Raw genomic sequence first — 15,981 nt, 5'->3', positions numbered from 1 at the left:
AGCTGGCTCCCGAAATCCTATCCCTAACCATTGGTAGTGGAAATGTATAACTGATCCAAGAACAGCGACTAGGGGCAACTTCACCCTACTCCCACGATGATATGACAGCCATGACACTACTACATTCCTACATTAAACTCCTAATCATACAGAATGTTACCTAACCTAAAAAATGCTCTTTGATTTCCTTCTCAGGGTTTCAATGGAATGGATGGTGCCAAGGGAGACGGTGGCCCAGCCGGCCCTAAGGTTAGAGGTCAATCTAATGATATCTATCATAATGTACGTCTATCGTTATCTGTTCTGGAGAACTCATCTGTTCCCCCTGACCACAGGGAGAGGGTGGTGCCCCTGGATCCAGCGGTAACCCCGGTGCTATGGTGAGTATCCTGTGCATATGACAAATACACTTTGATTTGAGTAATGCTCTCGTCTCAATAAACATATCTTTTTCCCTCTCTTCGTCCTTCTGATTCCTCCCTATCTTCCTGCCTCTCTTCCTCCCTCTCTTCCTCCCTCTCTTCCTCCCTCTCGTCCTCTCTCTGCTTCCTCCCTCCCTTCCCCCCTTTGCTTCATCCCTCTCTTCCTCCCTCTGTTTCCTCCCTCTCTTCCTCCCTCTGTTTCCTCCCTCTATTTCCTCCCTCTCTTCCTCCCTCCCTTCCTTCCTCTGCTTCCTTCCTCTCTTCATCCCTCTCTTCGTCCCTCTGCTTCCTCTCTCTGCTTCCTCCCTTTGCTTCCTCCCTCTCTTCCTCCCTCTGCTCCCTTCCATTCTTCCTCTTCCTAGGGTGCTCGTGGTCTTCCTGGTGAGAGAGGCCGCCCCGGACCCGCTGGCCCTTCTGTAAGTACTGCACAGCACAACCTTCACTGTTCGTTTGAGAGATTGATTGATTGGTTGATTGGTTGGTTGGTTGATTGGTTGGTTGATTTAATTTATCAATTGAATGTAATTATAAACTGGGTGGTTTGAGCCCTGAATGCTGATTGGCTGACAGCCGTGGTATATCAGACCATATACCACGGTTATGACAAAATATGTATTTTTACTAAATAGCAGCAATACCGCAAACATTATCTAGAATGACACAGAAAAGTCAGTGACTTGTTGTCATATAGTATAAAGTATTCTTGCAGTACCCCTACAGATGTTCATGCCCATTTCTGTCTTTAGGAATACTTGTTAAAGAATTGTCATAACAGTGTAATACCCTCTTCCTCTAGGGTGGCCGTGGTAATGATGGTAACTCTGGTCCTGCTGGATCCCCTGTAAGTATCTTTATTACTGGTGACTAATCCTGCCTGTCGTAGCAAGTCAGAGTACACCACTCAGTGCCATGTGTTAGTCCTGACTATGTTAGCTAAATAATGTTTATTTGATCTCTTCAGGGACCCACTGGCCCATCTGGTTCCCCTGGATTCCCCGGAGGCGCTGGAGCTAAGGTATGTCATAGCCCCCACCCAAACCCCTACCCCTAAACCTAATCCACATGTTGCTTCCAAATGTTCTCTCAATTGGATAGAGCCAGTTTCACCCATATTTCTTACTCCAGTCCTTTCCTCTCAAATCCATGAAGGGAAGTGAACAAGTACAGATTTAGGGCAGAAGGGTAGAGAATTGGGACACAAATTGAGATCCTGATCTGATACAGGTAGTGGCCAGCAGATGGCATATGATGACCTCGTGGAACACCTCCGTCCTGTCCCTTTACTGTAGACTACCGTAATGTACAGACCTCTATTAGAGAGGAAACAGTGAGAGACTACTGTAATGTACAGACCTCTATTAGAGAGGAAACAGTGAGAGACTACTGTAATGTACAGACCTCTATTAGAGAGGAAACAGTGAGAGACTACTGTAATGTACAGACCTCTATTAGAGAGGAAACAGTGAGAGACTACTGTAATGTACAGACCTCTATTAGAGAGGAAACAGTGAGAGTGAAAAACTGAAATTGTTCTCAATAGAAATAATATAAACATAACACATAAAAATGAACAATGATTAATTATATTCCTACACTCACACACACACACACACACACATACACAAAACCTCCCCCCTCACACACACACACAGAGATGATAACATCAGTTTCAAAGAATGTGATCATCCAGCACCCTCCTAATGTCCTCTCTGCTGCCCCCTTTAGGGTGAGACCGGTCCTCAGGGAGGCCGTGGCTCAGACGGACCCCAAGGATCTCGTGGAGAGCCCGGTAACCCTGGACCCGCTGGTGCTGCTGGACCCTCTGTGAGTACTGTTGTGCATGGTTGCCCTTAAATGCTTATATTATTATTTGTCCTGGTTGCTTGTGCTTGTAAGTCCTAATCTTATATATGCTTATAGATCATTATCTTTATATAGGTCCTTATCTTGATATAGATCATTATCTTGATATAGATCATTATCTTTATATAGGTCCTCATCTTTATATAGGTAATTGTCTTTATGTAGGTCATTATCTTTATATAGGTCATTATCCTTACATAGGTCATTATCCTTATATATGTGTATATGCTTATGTTTACCCTCATAGTGCACCGTTTAACCTCTGACCCCTGACGTTTACTGTAATATAATGTCCCCGCCTCTCTTTCCCGCTCTTTTTCTGTAACCAAACAGGGTGCCCCCGGAAGTGATGGCCAGTCAGGAGGCAAGGGTGCCACTGTAAGTATGAGCCTTGTGGATACATCTATCTGAAGATCTATGATTGATTATGTTCAAATGAACACTGGTAATACTACACGTAATATACTAATGACAATAAATTCCATTTAGTAGATGCTTCTATGTAAAGTCATTAACCTTTCTGGGAAGGGAGTTCCGCTAGCAGAACACCTGGCCTACAGCCAGTGAAATTGCAGGGCGCCAAATTCAAACAAAAGAAATACCATAATTAAAATTCTTCAAACATACAAGTATTGTACACCATTTTAAAGATAAACTTATTGTTAATCCAACCCCAGTTTCCGATTTCAAAAAGGCTTTATGAAGAAATGTTACATATTACACAATAAATGTTTTATTTTGTTCGATAAAGTTCATCTTTATGTCCAAAAACCTCCTTTTTGTTTGTGCGTTTAGTTCAGTAATCATTATGCACACAGCACGGGCACAACATCCAGACGAAAAGTAAAAAAAGTTCCATTAAAGTTTGTAGAAACATGTCAAACAATGTTTCTAATCAATCCTTAGGGTGTTTTTATCATAAATATTCAATAATGTTTGAAGTGGACAATACTGTTTTCATTAGAAAGGAAAGGGAACGAACAACTCATGGCTTTCAGCTGAGCCACATACTCTGAGTGGTCTTATTCGCTCCCCTTTCACAATACAACTCATGGCTTTCAGCTGAGCCACATACTCTGAGTGGTCTTATTCGCTCCCCTTTCACAATAGAAGCCTGAAACTACTTCTAAAGACTGTTGACATCTACTGGAAGCCTTAGGAAGTGCAATATGACCCCACGGACACTGGATATTCGATAGGCATTCACTTAAAAACTACAAACCTCAGAATTCCCACTTCCTTGTAGGATTTTTCTCAGGTTTTCGCCTGCCATATGAGTTCTGTTATTCTCACAGACATTATTTTAACAGTTTCGGAAACTTTGGAGTGTTTTCTATCCAACTCTACTAATTACATGCATATTCTAGCTTCTGGGCCTGAGTAACAGGCAGTTTACTCTGGGCATGCTTTTCATCCAAACTTCCCAATGCTGCCCCCTATCCCAAAGAGGTTTTAAGACTGTAGTATGTGGAAAGCCACTAAGACTGTAATATGTGGAAAGCCACTAAGACTGTAATATGTGGAAAGCCATTCAGACTGTAATATGCGGAAAGCCATTAAGACTGTAGTATGTGGAAAGCCATTAAGACTGTAATATGTGGAAAGCCATTAAGACTGTAATATGTGGAAAGCCATTCAGACTGTAATATGTGGAAAGCCATTCAGACTGTAATATGTGGAAAGCCATTAAGACTGTAGTATGTGGAAAGCCATTAAGACTGTAGTATGTGGAAAGCCATTAAGACTGTAATATGTGGAAAGCCACTAAGACTGTAGTAAAAGCCATTAAGACTGTAGTATGTGGAAAGCCATTCAGACTGTAGTATGTGGAAAGCCATTAAGACTAAGACTGTAGTATGTGGAAAGCCATTGGAAAGCCAGACTGTAGTATGTGGACTGTATTAAGACTGTAGTATGTGGAAAGCCACTAAGACTGTAGTATGTGGAAAGCCACTAAGACTGTAGTATGTGGAAAGCCATTAAGACTGTAGTATGTGGAAAGCCATTAAGACTGTAGTATGTGGAAAGCCATTAAGACTGTAATATGTGGAAAGCCATTAAGACTGTAGTATGTGGAAAGCCATTAAGACTGTAGTATGTGGAAAGCCATTAAGACTGTAGTATGTGGAAAGCCATTAAGACTGTAGTATGTGGAAAGCCATTAAGACTGTAGTATGTGGAAAGCCATTAAGACTGTAGTATGTGGAAAGCCATTAAGACTGTAGTATGACCATTAAGACTGTAGTATGTGGAAAGCCATTAGACTGTAGTATGTGGAAAGCCATTAAGACTGTAGTATGTGGAAAGCCATTAAGACTGTAAAAGCCATATGTGGAAAAGCCATTAAGACTGTAGTATGTGGAAAGCCACTAAGACTGTAATATGTGGAAAGCCATTAAGACTGTAGTATGTGGAAAGCCATTAAGACTGTAGTATGTGGAAAGCCATTAAGACTGTAATATGTGGAAAGCCATTCAGACTGTAAGGAAAGCCATTGACTAATATGTGGAAAGCCATTAAGACTGTAGTATGCTGGAAAGCCATTAAGACTGTAGTATGTGGAAAGCCATTAAGACTGTAATATGTAGTATGTGGAAAGCCATTAAGACTGTAAATGCCACTAAGACTGTAATATGTGGAAAGCCATTAAGACTGCCACTAGTATGTGGAAAGCCATTAAGACTGTATATGTGGAAAGCCATTAAGACTGTAGTATGTGGAAAGCCATTAAGACTGTAATGTGGAAAGCCAAAGCCATTAAGACTGTAATATGAAAGCCACTAAGACTGTAAGAAAGCCATTAAGACTGTAATATGTGGAAAGCCATTAAGACTGTAATATGTAAAGCCATTAAGACTGTAATATGGGAAAGCCATTAAGACTGTAATATGTGGAAAGCCATTAAGACTGTAATGCGGAAAGCCACTAAGACTGTAATATGTGGAAAGCCATTAAGACTGTAGTATGTGGAAAGCCATTAAGACTGTAATATGTGGAAAGCCATTAAGACTGTAGTATGTGGAAAGCCATTAAGACTGTAATATGTGGACTGTAAAGCCATTCAGACTGTAAGAAAGCCATGACTGTAATATGTAAAGCCATTGACTGTAATATGTGAAAGCCACTAAGACTGTAATATGTGGAAAGCCATTAAGACTGTAGTATGTGGAAAGCCATTCAGACTGTAATATGCAAAGCCATTCAGACTGTAATATGCTGACTAATATGTGGAAAGCCACTAAGACTGTAGTTCAGACTGTAATATGGGAAAGCCATTCAGACTGTAAGACTTCAGACTGTAATATGTGACTGTAATATGAAAGCCACTAAGACTGTAGTATGTGGAAAGCCATTAAGACTGTAATATGTGGAAAGCCACTAAGACTGTAGTATGTGGAAAGCCATTAAGACTGTAGTATGTGGAAAGTGTAGTATGTGGAAAGCCATTCAGGAAAGCCATTAAGACTTCAGACTAGTATGTAATATGGAAAGCCATTCAGACTGTAGTATGTGGAAAGCCACTAAGACTGTAGTATGTGGAAAGCCATTCTGTAGACTGTAGTATGTGGAAAGCCATTCAGACTGTAGTATGTGGAAAGCCACTAAGACTGTAGTATGTGGAAAGCCATTCAGACTGTAGTATGTGGAAAGCCACTAAGACTGTAGTATGTGGAAAGCCATTAAGACTGTAGTATGTGGAAAGCCATTAAGACTGTAGAATGTGCATGCATACATACGGGTGTTGGTGCGTTAACGTGTGTGTTCTCTTGTCCATCCTATAGGGTGCTGTTGGTATCTCTGGTGCTCCTGGTTTCCCAGGATCCCGTGGCCCTGCTGGACCTCCCGGAGCTGGTGGTGGCCCCGGCCCCAAGGGTAACCATGTGAGTACCACTGTAACGTCACTATTTAGTAAATTGATCAAATAGCATTTCATGAATAAGTTTGCAGTACTAGTCCATTTTGTGATGTGCTTTGGCTGTTTTGATCAAGCAGTGGTGGTGAGCATCGCTTTGTAAATTGATACTACACAGAAATCAATAGAACACAGTCATTTAATGCATATCTATGGATGTATAAAAACAATTAAATGTTTGTAGCACTACACTCTAGTTTGTGATGTGTAATATGGACCAGGAATTAGTGGTGAGTGTTACCTGATGTGCAGTGGAGGCTGCTGAGGGGAGGACGGCTCATAATAATGGCTGGAATGGAGCGAATGGAATGGCATCAAACACATGGAAACCATGTTTGATGTATTTGATACCATTCCACCTATTCCTCTCCAGCCATTACCATGAGCCCTTCCTCCCCAATTAAGGTGCCACCAACCTCCAGTGCTGATGTGATTTGTTTGTTTTCCCTACAGGGTGAGCAAGGAGCCCAAGGCTCCAAGGGAGAGCCCGGTGTAAAGGGAGAGCCTGTAAGTTGGACCGCCCTTATATATAACCTATGGAAATATTTATTTAACAAGCAGCTGACCATGTCTCAAAACATTTAGTGCTGATTTCCGGGACACAGATTAAGCAAGAAGCCCAGTTGAGGAACAAAAAGCATGTTCACTGGAGAATCTCCAATGACATAGGTTTTTTGTCCAGGATTATGCTTAATCTGTGTCTGGGAAACCGGACCACAGGTCTCTAACCCAGGGATAGACACCTGTTTCTTCAGAAGGTATTGTTAGACAGGTGAGTTTACTACAGGTCTCTAACCCAGGGATAGACACCTGTTTCTTCTGAAGGTATTGTTAGACAGGTGAGTTTACTACAGGTCTCTAACCCAGGGATAGACACCTGTTTCTTCTGAAGGTATTGTTAGACAGGTGAGTTTACTACAGGTCTCTAACCCAGGGATAGACACCTGTTTCTTCTGAAGGTATTGTTAGACAGGTGAGTTTACTACAGGTCTCTAACCCAGGGATAGACACCTGTTTCTTCTGAAGGTATTGTTAGACAGGTGAGTTTACTACAGGTCTCTAACCCAGGGATAGACACCTGTTTCTTCTGAAGGTATTGTTAGACAGGAGAGTTTACTACAGGTCTCTAACCCAGGGATAGACACCTGTTTCTTCTGAAGGTATTGTTAGAGGGTTGTCTTTACTACAGGTCTAATGTCTGACCCCGCCATCCTTTCCTCCTCTTTATCAAACCAGGGTTCCTCTGGTCCTGGCGGCCCCCCCGGCCCATCTGGGGAGGAGGGAAAGAGAGGTGCCCGTGGTGAGCCTGGTGGAGCTGGTGGTGCTGGACCCCCTGGGGAGCGTGTACGTTACCCCCCCCCTCTCCCGCGACCCCTTCTTCCATGTCAGATACCCCTTCTCTGATGTGCCCCTACTCATAAGAACTATGTCTCTACACAGACAGATTTGTTTTAAAGTTGTGTTTTGTTATCTCCATATGATTCCAGTAAATGACCATATAGATTTTGGAATCAGAAAAAGCAACAACCAACCATCAGAGCCTCAGTCACCAGTCTATACTAGACCATGTGCATCTTATACCTTTCATTCCCAGGGGACACTGATTGTCAGTCAAGCCTTGACTTTGTGATATGGTGTGCCTGTGCCATGGTCCACTGTGTAATACAGTGTGTCGGTCCTGTTTCTTCCAACAGGGTATGCCTGGTATGCGTGGTTTCCCCGGCTCTGATGGAGCTGCCGGTGGCAAGGTGAGTCAATTGTCAAAATATAATAATAGTAAAAATAATAATAGTAATAATAATAATAATAATAATAATAATAATAATAATAATAATGACAGTAATAGTAATAGTTGAACAGTAAACTATAAAGTCCATGTGAAGAAACATGACGTCTGGTGTTAAATTCAGCCGATAAGCAGAAACATCCTTATCCTTGAAGCTAGGAAACAACAACAATCCGGCACACAGCCTTTGTTTTGGTAAAAATCTGAGGGATGGGCCTGGAGAAATATAACCACTTTCCAATTCATAGACATGGATGCATGGGCTGACTATCCATGATATTAAATCATAGTTTTAACAATGTTTTGAGGCTATACAGTGTTTGTTTACATTTACATTGTTTACAAACATTGGAATATTTTGCGTTCTGTTGAACTAAGCGCATGAGGCAAGTTATATTCAAGTTATCTTCTTCAAGAATCAATGGGTATATATCATTCATTTCTAAATCCCAAAATTGATGTAACAGCTGCAGATTGTAGCTTTAAATATGCTCACTGAATGTGTCTTGGTGGCTTACCCTCACAGAGCACTATTTAATCTCTAAGCCCTGAAGCTGACCATAATGCTTACCTATCAAAACTTGACACAGACATCACCAATTAACCTTCCCATGTGATAGGGTGGCCCTGGTGAGCGTGGAGCCAATGGACCAATGGGAGCCCAAGGTGCCACTGGTGAGGCTGGTCGCCCCGGGGAGCCTGGCATGCCTGGATCCAAGGTGAGTGTCACCTGTTCACATCTCTCTCTCTTTCTCTCGCTCTCTCTCTCTTTCTCTCGCTCTCTCTCTCTTTCTCTCGCTCTCTCTCTCTCTCTCTCTCTCTTTCTCTCTCTCGCTTTCACTCTCTCTCTCTCTCTCTTTCTCTCGCTCTCTCTCTCTTTCTCTCGCTCACTCTCTCTCTCTTTCTCTCACTCTCTCTTTCTCTCACTCTCTCTTTCTCTCACTATCTCTTTCTTACTCTCTTGCTGTTTCTAGTTTTTGATTATTATTTGTGTTCATTATCATTTAGCTGCACCCGCTATAACACCCACTATAACACCCGCTATAACACCCGCTATAACACCCACTATAACATCTGCTATAACACCCGCTATAACACCCGCTATAACACCCACTATAACACTCGCTATAACACCCACTATAACACCCGCTATAACACCCGCTATAACATTTTCTAAAATGTGTACGTGACCAATAAACTATGGTTTGGTTTGATCTAATGTGTGCTCTTCTCTCCCTGCTTGCTGTAGGGTATGACTGGTAGCCCTGGCAGCCCTGGCCCCGATGGGAAAGTTGGCCCTGCTGTAAGTACTACTGATCTATTCACCACAAACTCAATGCATACCGAATTACTATATTATTACTATGTATATAATAAACTATATTGGCAAGAGGACATTATCGAGAGGATTTAACATGTTTTGACCTCCATGTTCCTTGGTCTAAAGTAGAAAGTAGAACAATAATTGTGTTGGTTCGGTCAGGAGAGCACCATACCCTTTGATAGCCTGTGTGATCCTCCTCTCATGTAGGGTATCACTGGAAACGATGGTCGTTCCGGACCCCCAGGCTCCTCTGGATCCAGAGGTCAGCCTGGAGTTATGGGATTCCCTGGGCCCAAAGGACCTGCTGTGAGTAAACAAACAAACATACAAAAAAAGAAACAAAGCATTCATTTCATTCCTAAATGGTGGCTACAAATGTATTATTTTCACCACTCCACAAGTCGGTCTAGTTCATATACTGAACACATGTAAATGTAGGGGTGGTGTATTCAGTGTGTTTCTTACTGAGTAGAATATGAATGTACAGTAAGAGTAATCATCGTCTGTCTCTTCCCTACAGGGTGACAGCGGCAAGCCCGGTGAGAGAGGAGAAGCCGGAGCTGTTGGGGGTGTTGTAAGTGAAGCTATACTAAAACCTGAAGCAGATAGGATCAATCATTCAAACTGTAACATACTGTATGCTGTATCAACATTGGTTGACTTGTCCATGTTAAATCAACATATCTCAAGTCTGTGTCAATAGATCAGTGTCCATGTTAAATCAACACATCTCAAGTCTGTGTCAATAGATCATTGTGTGTGTTTTTGGATTTGTAATAGATGGCATCTTCTTGTTTCTAGGGTGCCCCTGGCAAAGATGGTGACTCTGGTGCTCCCGGACCACAAGGCCCTGCTGTAAGTTTAGACACATCTCCTTCTTAGAATTAATGGCACATTTAGCCACACACATCTTCAGTACATTGACGCATTCTGTACAGTCCCTTTTAATGAAACATTGAGACACATACTGTATGATTTCATTCATGAGCCACCCAAACACCGTTGTGTTCCAGGGAGGTCAAGGAGAGAAAGGAGAGGGCGGCCCCGCTGGTCCTAACGGATTCCAGGTAGATTACCAGCCACAATTCTTACCTCTGCTATCATTACTTGTCTAGATATTCACATTGTAACCAATAATGTTACATGTTGACCTGAAATCTCAACCACACCTCTCCCATCATCCCTATAGGGTCTGCCTGGAACTCAGGGAGCTACTGGTGAGCCTGGCAAGGCTGGTGATCAGGTAAGTGGTGCCCTCCCATCACAGAGATTAGGTATAGGTTCTAGATAGGTTCTAGATGTAATGCTATGCCCTCCATGACATGTTGAATTGAATTGATGAACAATTAGACCCCTGTAAGTTGCTGGAAAGCAAGGTTTTACCCGAATGCAGTTGTTGAAGTGTAATCAGACATTATCTAGCAATACATTTAATTATGTGGCAAATGTTGCTGTAAAAAGGGCTATAAATATATTTGATTGATTGATTGGTTGGTTGGTTGGTTGGTTGGTTGGTTGGTTGGTTGATTGCTCCCCTCTCCTCTGTTGCTCCACAGGGTGTGCCTGGTGAGGTTGGAGGTCCCGGCCCCAGTGGATCCAGAGTAAGTACAGCATCACAGCAGATGGATCTGAACCCCCGGATCTGTCTCTAAGCTGCCTGCTTCAGTAGCTGTTGCATTACAGACATGATGTTCACAGATCTTCTCCTCTTCCCCTCCTCCTCTCCTCTACTCCTCTCCCCTCTTCTCCTCCTCTTCTCCTCCTCTCCCCCCTCTTCTCCTCCTCCTCTCCTTCCCACTTCTCCACCTCCTCTCCTTCCCACTTCTCCTCCTCATCTCTTCCCCTCTTCTCCTCCTCCTCTCCTTCCCTCATCTCCTCCTCCTCTCCTTCCCTCATCTCCTCCCCTCTTCTCCTCCTCCTCTCTTCCCCTCATCTCCTTCCCCCTTCTCCTCCTCTCCTCATTTCCTTCCCTCTTCTCCTCATTATCTCCTCCCCTCTTCTCCTCCTCCTCTCCTCCCATCTTCTCCTTCTCCTCTCCTCCCCTTTTTTTCTATGTCCTAAGGGTGACAGAGGTTTCCCAGGTGAGCGTGGTGGCATTGGCTCTGTCGGCCCCTCTGGACCCCGTGGACCTAATGGTTCTCCTGGTAACGATGGTGCTAGGGTAAGAGAACACTGGAGAACACAGATACAGATTACATCATTGATTAAATAATTAAGTTGGTCCTTATGTTGATTCTAGGACTGAGAATTACATTAGGCCCTATACAACCATATCATTTGTCCTTTTCTTATTTATTTTTGCACCGCAACAAATATTTTTGTACATATATTATTTTGGCACAGAGCAAAAGGAGGTTTAATGTGTGTCTCTCTGTCTACCATCTCTGTTCCTTTTTGTAAATATATTATTTTGGTACAATGCGATAGGAGGTTTAATGTGTGTCTGTCTACCATCTCTATTAGTTTAATGTTTCTCTGTCTACCATCTCTGTCCAGGGTGAGACTGGAGTTGCTGGTGCCCCTGGCGGTATGGGAGCCCCAGGTCTGCAAGGAATGCCCGGAGAGCGTGGCTCAGGTGGTAACTCCGGTGCCAAGGGAGAACGAGGTGATGGTGGCCCCAAGGGAGCCGACGGTGGCCCAGGAAAAGACGGCATGCGTGGTATGACTGGACCCATCGGACCCCCTGGACCCACTGGTGCTCATGGAGAGAAGGTAAGAGCAAAAAAGCTGTTTGGATTGAAACAGCCTTGATGTGTTGAAACAACTACTGTGTAGCTACAGCCTTGATGTGTTGAAACAACTACTGTGTAGCTACAGCCTTGATGTGTTGAAACAACTACTGTGTAGCTACAGCCTTGATGTGTTGAAACAACTACTGTGTAGCTACAGCCTTGATGTGTTGAAACAACTACTGTGTAGCTACAGCCTTGATGTGTTGAAACAACTACTGTGTAGCTACAGCCTTGATGTGTTGAAACAACTACTGTGTAGCTACATGCTTGATGTATAGGATTGTTTTGGTAAATCTTCATTCAAATATGAGATCGTTCTCCCCTCCTCTTTCTCCTCTCCCTGTTCTCCCTCCACTCCCCTCCTCTCCTCTCCCCTCCTTTCCCTCCTCTCTCCTCTCCCCTCCTCTCTCTCCTCTCTCCTTCCCCTCCTCTCTCCTCTCTCTCCTCTCCCTCTCTCCTCTCCCCTCCTCTCCTCTCCCCTCCTCTCTCTCCTCTCTCTCCTTCCCCTCCTCTCTCTCCTCTCCTCTCCCCTCCTCTCTCTCCTCTCTCTCCTTCCCCTCCTCTCTCTCCTCTCCCCTCCTCTCCCTCCTCTTTTTCTCTCTGTGTTAGGGTGAGGGTGGTCTTGGCGGCCCCCCTGGTCCCGCTGGAGGTCGCGGTTCCCCTGTGAGTAACTTCCAATGACATACTACATGTTCACCTGCTTATGACAGCGGTGTAATGCATATATTGATGGCCCGCCATTTCTCTTCATCACACTGAACAAAGCACATTGATGGCCCGCCATTTCTCTTCATCACACTGAACAAAGCACATTGATGGCCCGCCATTTCTCTTCATCACACTGAACAAAGCACATTGATGGCCCGCCATTTCTCTTCATCACACTGAACAAAGCACATTGATTGCCCGCCATTTCTCTTCATCACACTGAACAAAGCACATTCTGCTTGTTTATGTATCAGTTTTTCATTCCCAACCTCTGACCCTATGTGTTTTCTACCCATAATCCTCCAGGGTGAGCGCGGTGAGCATGGTGCCCCTGGACCTGCTGGATTCGCTGGACCCCCTGTGAGTAACATCATCACCCAGCCTGGTCCAGTCCAGACCACTCTGAAGCTGGTCACAGTTCTGTTTCCAGGTGGAATCCTATAACCCAGCCCTGACCAATCCTCTCTTCTTCTCCCTCCTTGCTTCAGGGTGCTGATGGTCAGCCTGGCAACAAGGGAGAGACTGGTAACAACGGCCCCAAAGGTGATGCTGGTGCTCCTGGGCCCGGTGGACCGGTTGGTGCTCCTGGACCTCAGGTATGGATGTCTGAGGCTGTCCTATCAGCTTTAACTCCTGAACCGACAGATTTGTTAGAACTACAAGCTCTAATCTCAAATCTCCAAGAAAGAAAGAAATATACAGTTAGCTTTTTGCTGTTTGTTCCTGAATCAACCAATTCAGGAATAGTTTTCAGATATATAGCACAAGTTACTTTTGGCTAACAGCCCACCCTTGTATATCCTTATTGTACTGTAATCCAGTGACCGGTTGAAATTGTCTCTCACCATTAGAAGGTGTTGAGGACTGACTCGGTGATGTGACCATCAGTGTTCAGGACATGTATATATTGTCATGTGTCCTTTATAGATGTGTTATGGCCTAACTGCTGTTTGTGTCCTCAGGGTCCTGCTGGTAATGCTGGTACTAAAGGAACTCGTGGTGCCGCTGGGCCCCCTGTAAGAACTCTAAACTCTAATCATTCATAACAACACTAGTTTTCATTTATTTTAACTGAATAAAAATGTAAAGTATGTTTTTTTAAGAAAGCTGTTCTGTATTCCTCTGTGTGTGTGTGTGTGTGTGTGTGTGTGTGTGTGTGTGTGTGTGTGTGTGTGTGTGTGTGTGTGTGTGTGTGTGTGTGTGTGTGTGTGTGTGTGTGTGTGTAGGGTGCTTCTGGTATGCCTGGTCCTGGTGGAAGAGTTGGCCCTCCTGGTGGAAGTGTAAGGTCACCTTTGTAGCACTTCATCTATCACCAATCTATCATTCATCCACACTGAAACATATCAAGTTAGAAATCTTTAACCCACATGCTGTAATACTTAAAAGATTTGCTCTAAACAAACTACCCTCATCTCCTAAATGTTTTCAGGGAGCCCCCGGACCCCCAGGCCCCCCCGGCCCCTCTGGTAAAGAGGGACAGAGGGGTGGACGTGGTGAAACTGGTCACGCTGGTCGCCCCGGTGAGGCTGGAGCCGCCGGACCCCCAGGACCCTCAGGACAATCTGGAGCCAAGGGTAATGATGGCCCAATGGTAAGTACAGAGCAATAAACATATAAACATATAAGCAAAAACATGAATAAACAAATAAACAACAACAATACACATATAAACAACAATAATAAACAAATTAACAACAACAATAAACAACTAAACAAATAAACAACAACAACAGCAATAAACAAAGTAGTAAACAGAGCAACACATCAAGGATGAAGGGATGAAGGGATGAAGGGATGAAGTGCTGAAGGATGAAGTGCTGAAGGATGAAGGGATGAAGGGCTGTTATATTATAATTATATTATTATATGTTTATATGTTTCTCAGCATTACGAAACAAATACGAAAAAAGACAGATAATTTAAAGAACTAGATGGAATGTTTAACAAAATAATAAAAATTAAATAAAACAAATATATAAAATAATACATCCAAATATGTAATGCGACATAAACGTTATGCATGTACTGAAGTTTAAACCATGGTGATGAATCCCTTTATATACGCTTGTTCGGGTTCTCCGTGCTGCATTGAAGAATATGTCATCTTTGCCTCGATCTGTTCTCTTTCTCCAGGGAGCCCCAGGAACCCCCGGACCCGGAGGTATTGCTGGACAGCGTGGTATTGTGGGAGGCCCAGGAGGAAGGGGAGCCAGTGGTAGCCCAGGAATTCCAGGACAAGCTGTGAGTGTTCCAATCAACAGCACCCCCACCCTACTCAACATATGACTATTTAAGGGCATCAAGTAGCTATGTAAGAGCGGCAGGTAGCCTAGCGGTTAAGAATGTTGGGCCAGTAACCAAAGGTCACTTGTTTGAATCCCTGAGCTGACTAGGTGAAAAATCTGTTGATGTGTCCTTTTTTAAATTTAATTTAAAAAAAACTATGCAAGTCAGTTAAAAACAAATTCATATTTACAATGACGGCCTACCCCCCCGGCCAAACCCTCCCCTAACCCGGATGATGCCGGGCCAATTGTGCGCCTCCCCATGGGACTCCCGATCACGGCCGGTTGTGGCACAGCCTGGGAAGGAACCAGGGTCTGTAGTGACGCCTCTCAGACTGTAATACAGTGCCTTAGACCGCTGCACCACTCAGGGGACCAAAAGCAAGGCACTTCAAGCTAATTGCTCCTGTAAGACGCTCTGGATAAGAGTATCTGCCAAATGACTAAACATGTATTTAACTTTTAACTTCTATCAAAAGTGTTACCTCACAACTCAAATCAGCTTCATTATTTTTCACACAAAAAGCCCATCAGATCCTTCATTCTTAAGTTTTCTCATGGCTTTCTTTGTCTCTACTTCCAAATCTTAAGAGTCTTAACCCTTGAGCTGTCCATTGTCCTCTCTCAGGGGGAGCCTGGTAAGCAGGGACCTGGCGGCCCCGTCGGTGAGCGTGGATCCCCTGGCCCCATGGGACCCCCTGGCCTGTCTGGTGCACCCGGTGAGGCTGGTCGTGAAGGTTCCACTGGTCACGATGGTGTTGCCGGTCGCGATGGACCCCCCGGTCCCAAGGTAAGACTCTACTATCAAACCACGTCTTACTCTTCCATGACACTGTTGTTATAAACAACATTGCTGCTGGATAATAGAACCAGCCTACTTGTCTTGAAATTACACACTCAGGGCTCTATTCATTCCGCATCGATGATGTTCAACGGAAATTTAAAGGC

At 43.9% G+C, this 15,981-nt stretch overlaps 1 protein-coding gene across 1 annotated transcript in view; it reads left to right on the top strand.

Annotated features, from left to right (window-relative positions):
- LOC112259622 (collagen alpha-1(I) chain) overlaps positions 1-15,981 on the top strand; it is a 36,468-nt gene that overhangs the window by 14,472 nt on the left and 6,015 nt on the right. The window contains exons 12-40 of the mRNA XM_042327110.1: positions 196-249; positions 336-380; positions 785-838; positions 1,219-1,263; positions 1,384-1,437; positions 2,148-2,246; positions 2,619-2,663; positions 6,068-6,166; positions 6,652-6,705; positions 7,435-7,542; positions 7,893-7,946; positions 8,605-8,703; positions 9,234-9,287; positions 9,516-9,614; positions 9,829-9,882; positions 10,110-10,163; positions 10,322-10,375; positions 10,498-10,551; positions 10,865-10,909; positions 11,371-11,469; positions 11,805-12,020; positions 12,650-12,703; positions 13,055-13,108; positions 13,237-13,344; positions 13,711-13,764; positions 13,975-14,028; positions 14,178-14,339; positions 14,882-14,989; positions 15,662-15,823. Of these exons, the coding sequence (XP_042183044.1) occupies positions 196-249; positions 336-380; positions 785-838; positions 1,219-1,263; positions 1,384-1,437; positions 2,148-2,246; positions 2,619-2,663; positions 6,068-6,166; positions 6,652-6,705; positions 7,435-7,542; positions 7,893-7,946; positions 8,605-8,703; positions 9,234-9,287; positions 9,516-9,614; positions 9,829-9,882; positions 10,110-10,163; positions 10,322-10,375; positions 10,498-10,551; positions 10,865-10,909; positions 11,371-11,469; positions 11,805-12,020; positions 12,650-12,703; positions 13,055-13,108; positions 13,237-13,344; positions 13,711-13,764; positions 13,975-14,028; positions 14,178-14,339; positions 14,882-14,989; positions 15,662-15,823 (2,295 nt within the window). The remainder of the gene's footprint in view (positions 1-195; positions 250-335; positions 381-784; positions 839-1,218; positions 1,264-1,383; positions 1,438-2,147; positions 2,247-2,618; positions 2,664-6,067; positions 6,167-6,651; positions 6,706-7,434; positions 7,543-7,892; positions 7,947-8,604; positions 8,704-9,233; positions 9,288-9,515; positions 9,615-9,828; positions 9,883-10,109; positions 10,164-10,321; positions 10,376-10,497; positions 10,552-10,864; positions 10,910-11,370; positions 11,470-11,804; positions 12,021-12,649; positions 12,704-13,054; positions 13,109-13,236; positions 13,345-13,710; positions 13,765-13,974; positions 14,029-14,177; positions 14,340-14,881; positions 14,990-15,661; positions 15,824-15,981) is intronic.

The sequence above is a fragment of the Oncorhynchus tshawytscha genome, linkage group LG01 (genome assembly GCF_018296145.1).
Source record: "Oncorhynchus tshawytscha isolate Ot180627B linkage group LG01, Otsh_v2.0, whole genome shotgun sequence".
Classification (NCBI taxonomy): Eukaryota; Metazoa; Chordata; class Actinopteri; order Salmoniformes; family Salmonidae; genus Oncorhynchus; species Oncorhynchus tshawytscha.
This window is presented reverse-complemented; position numbering and strand designations above follow the sequence as displayed.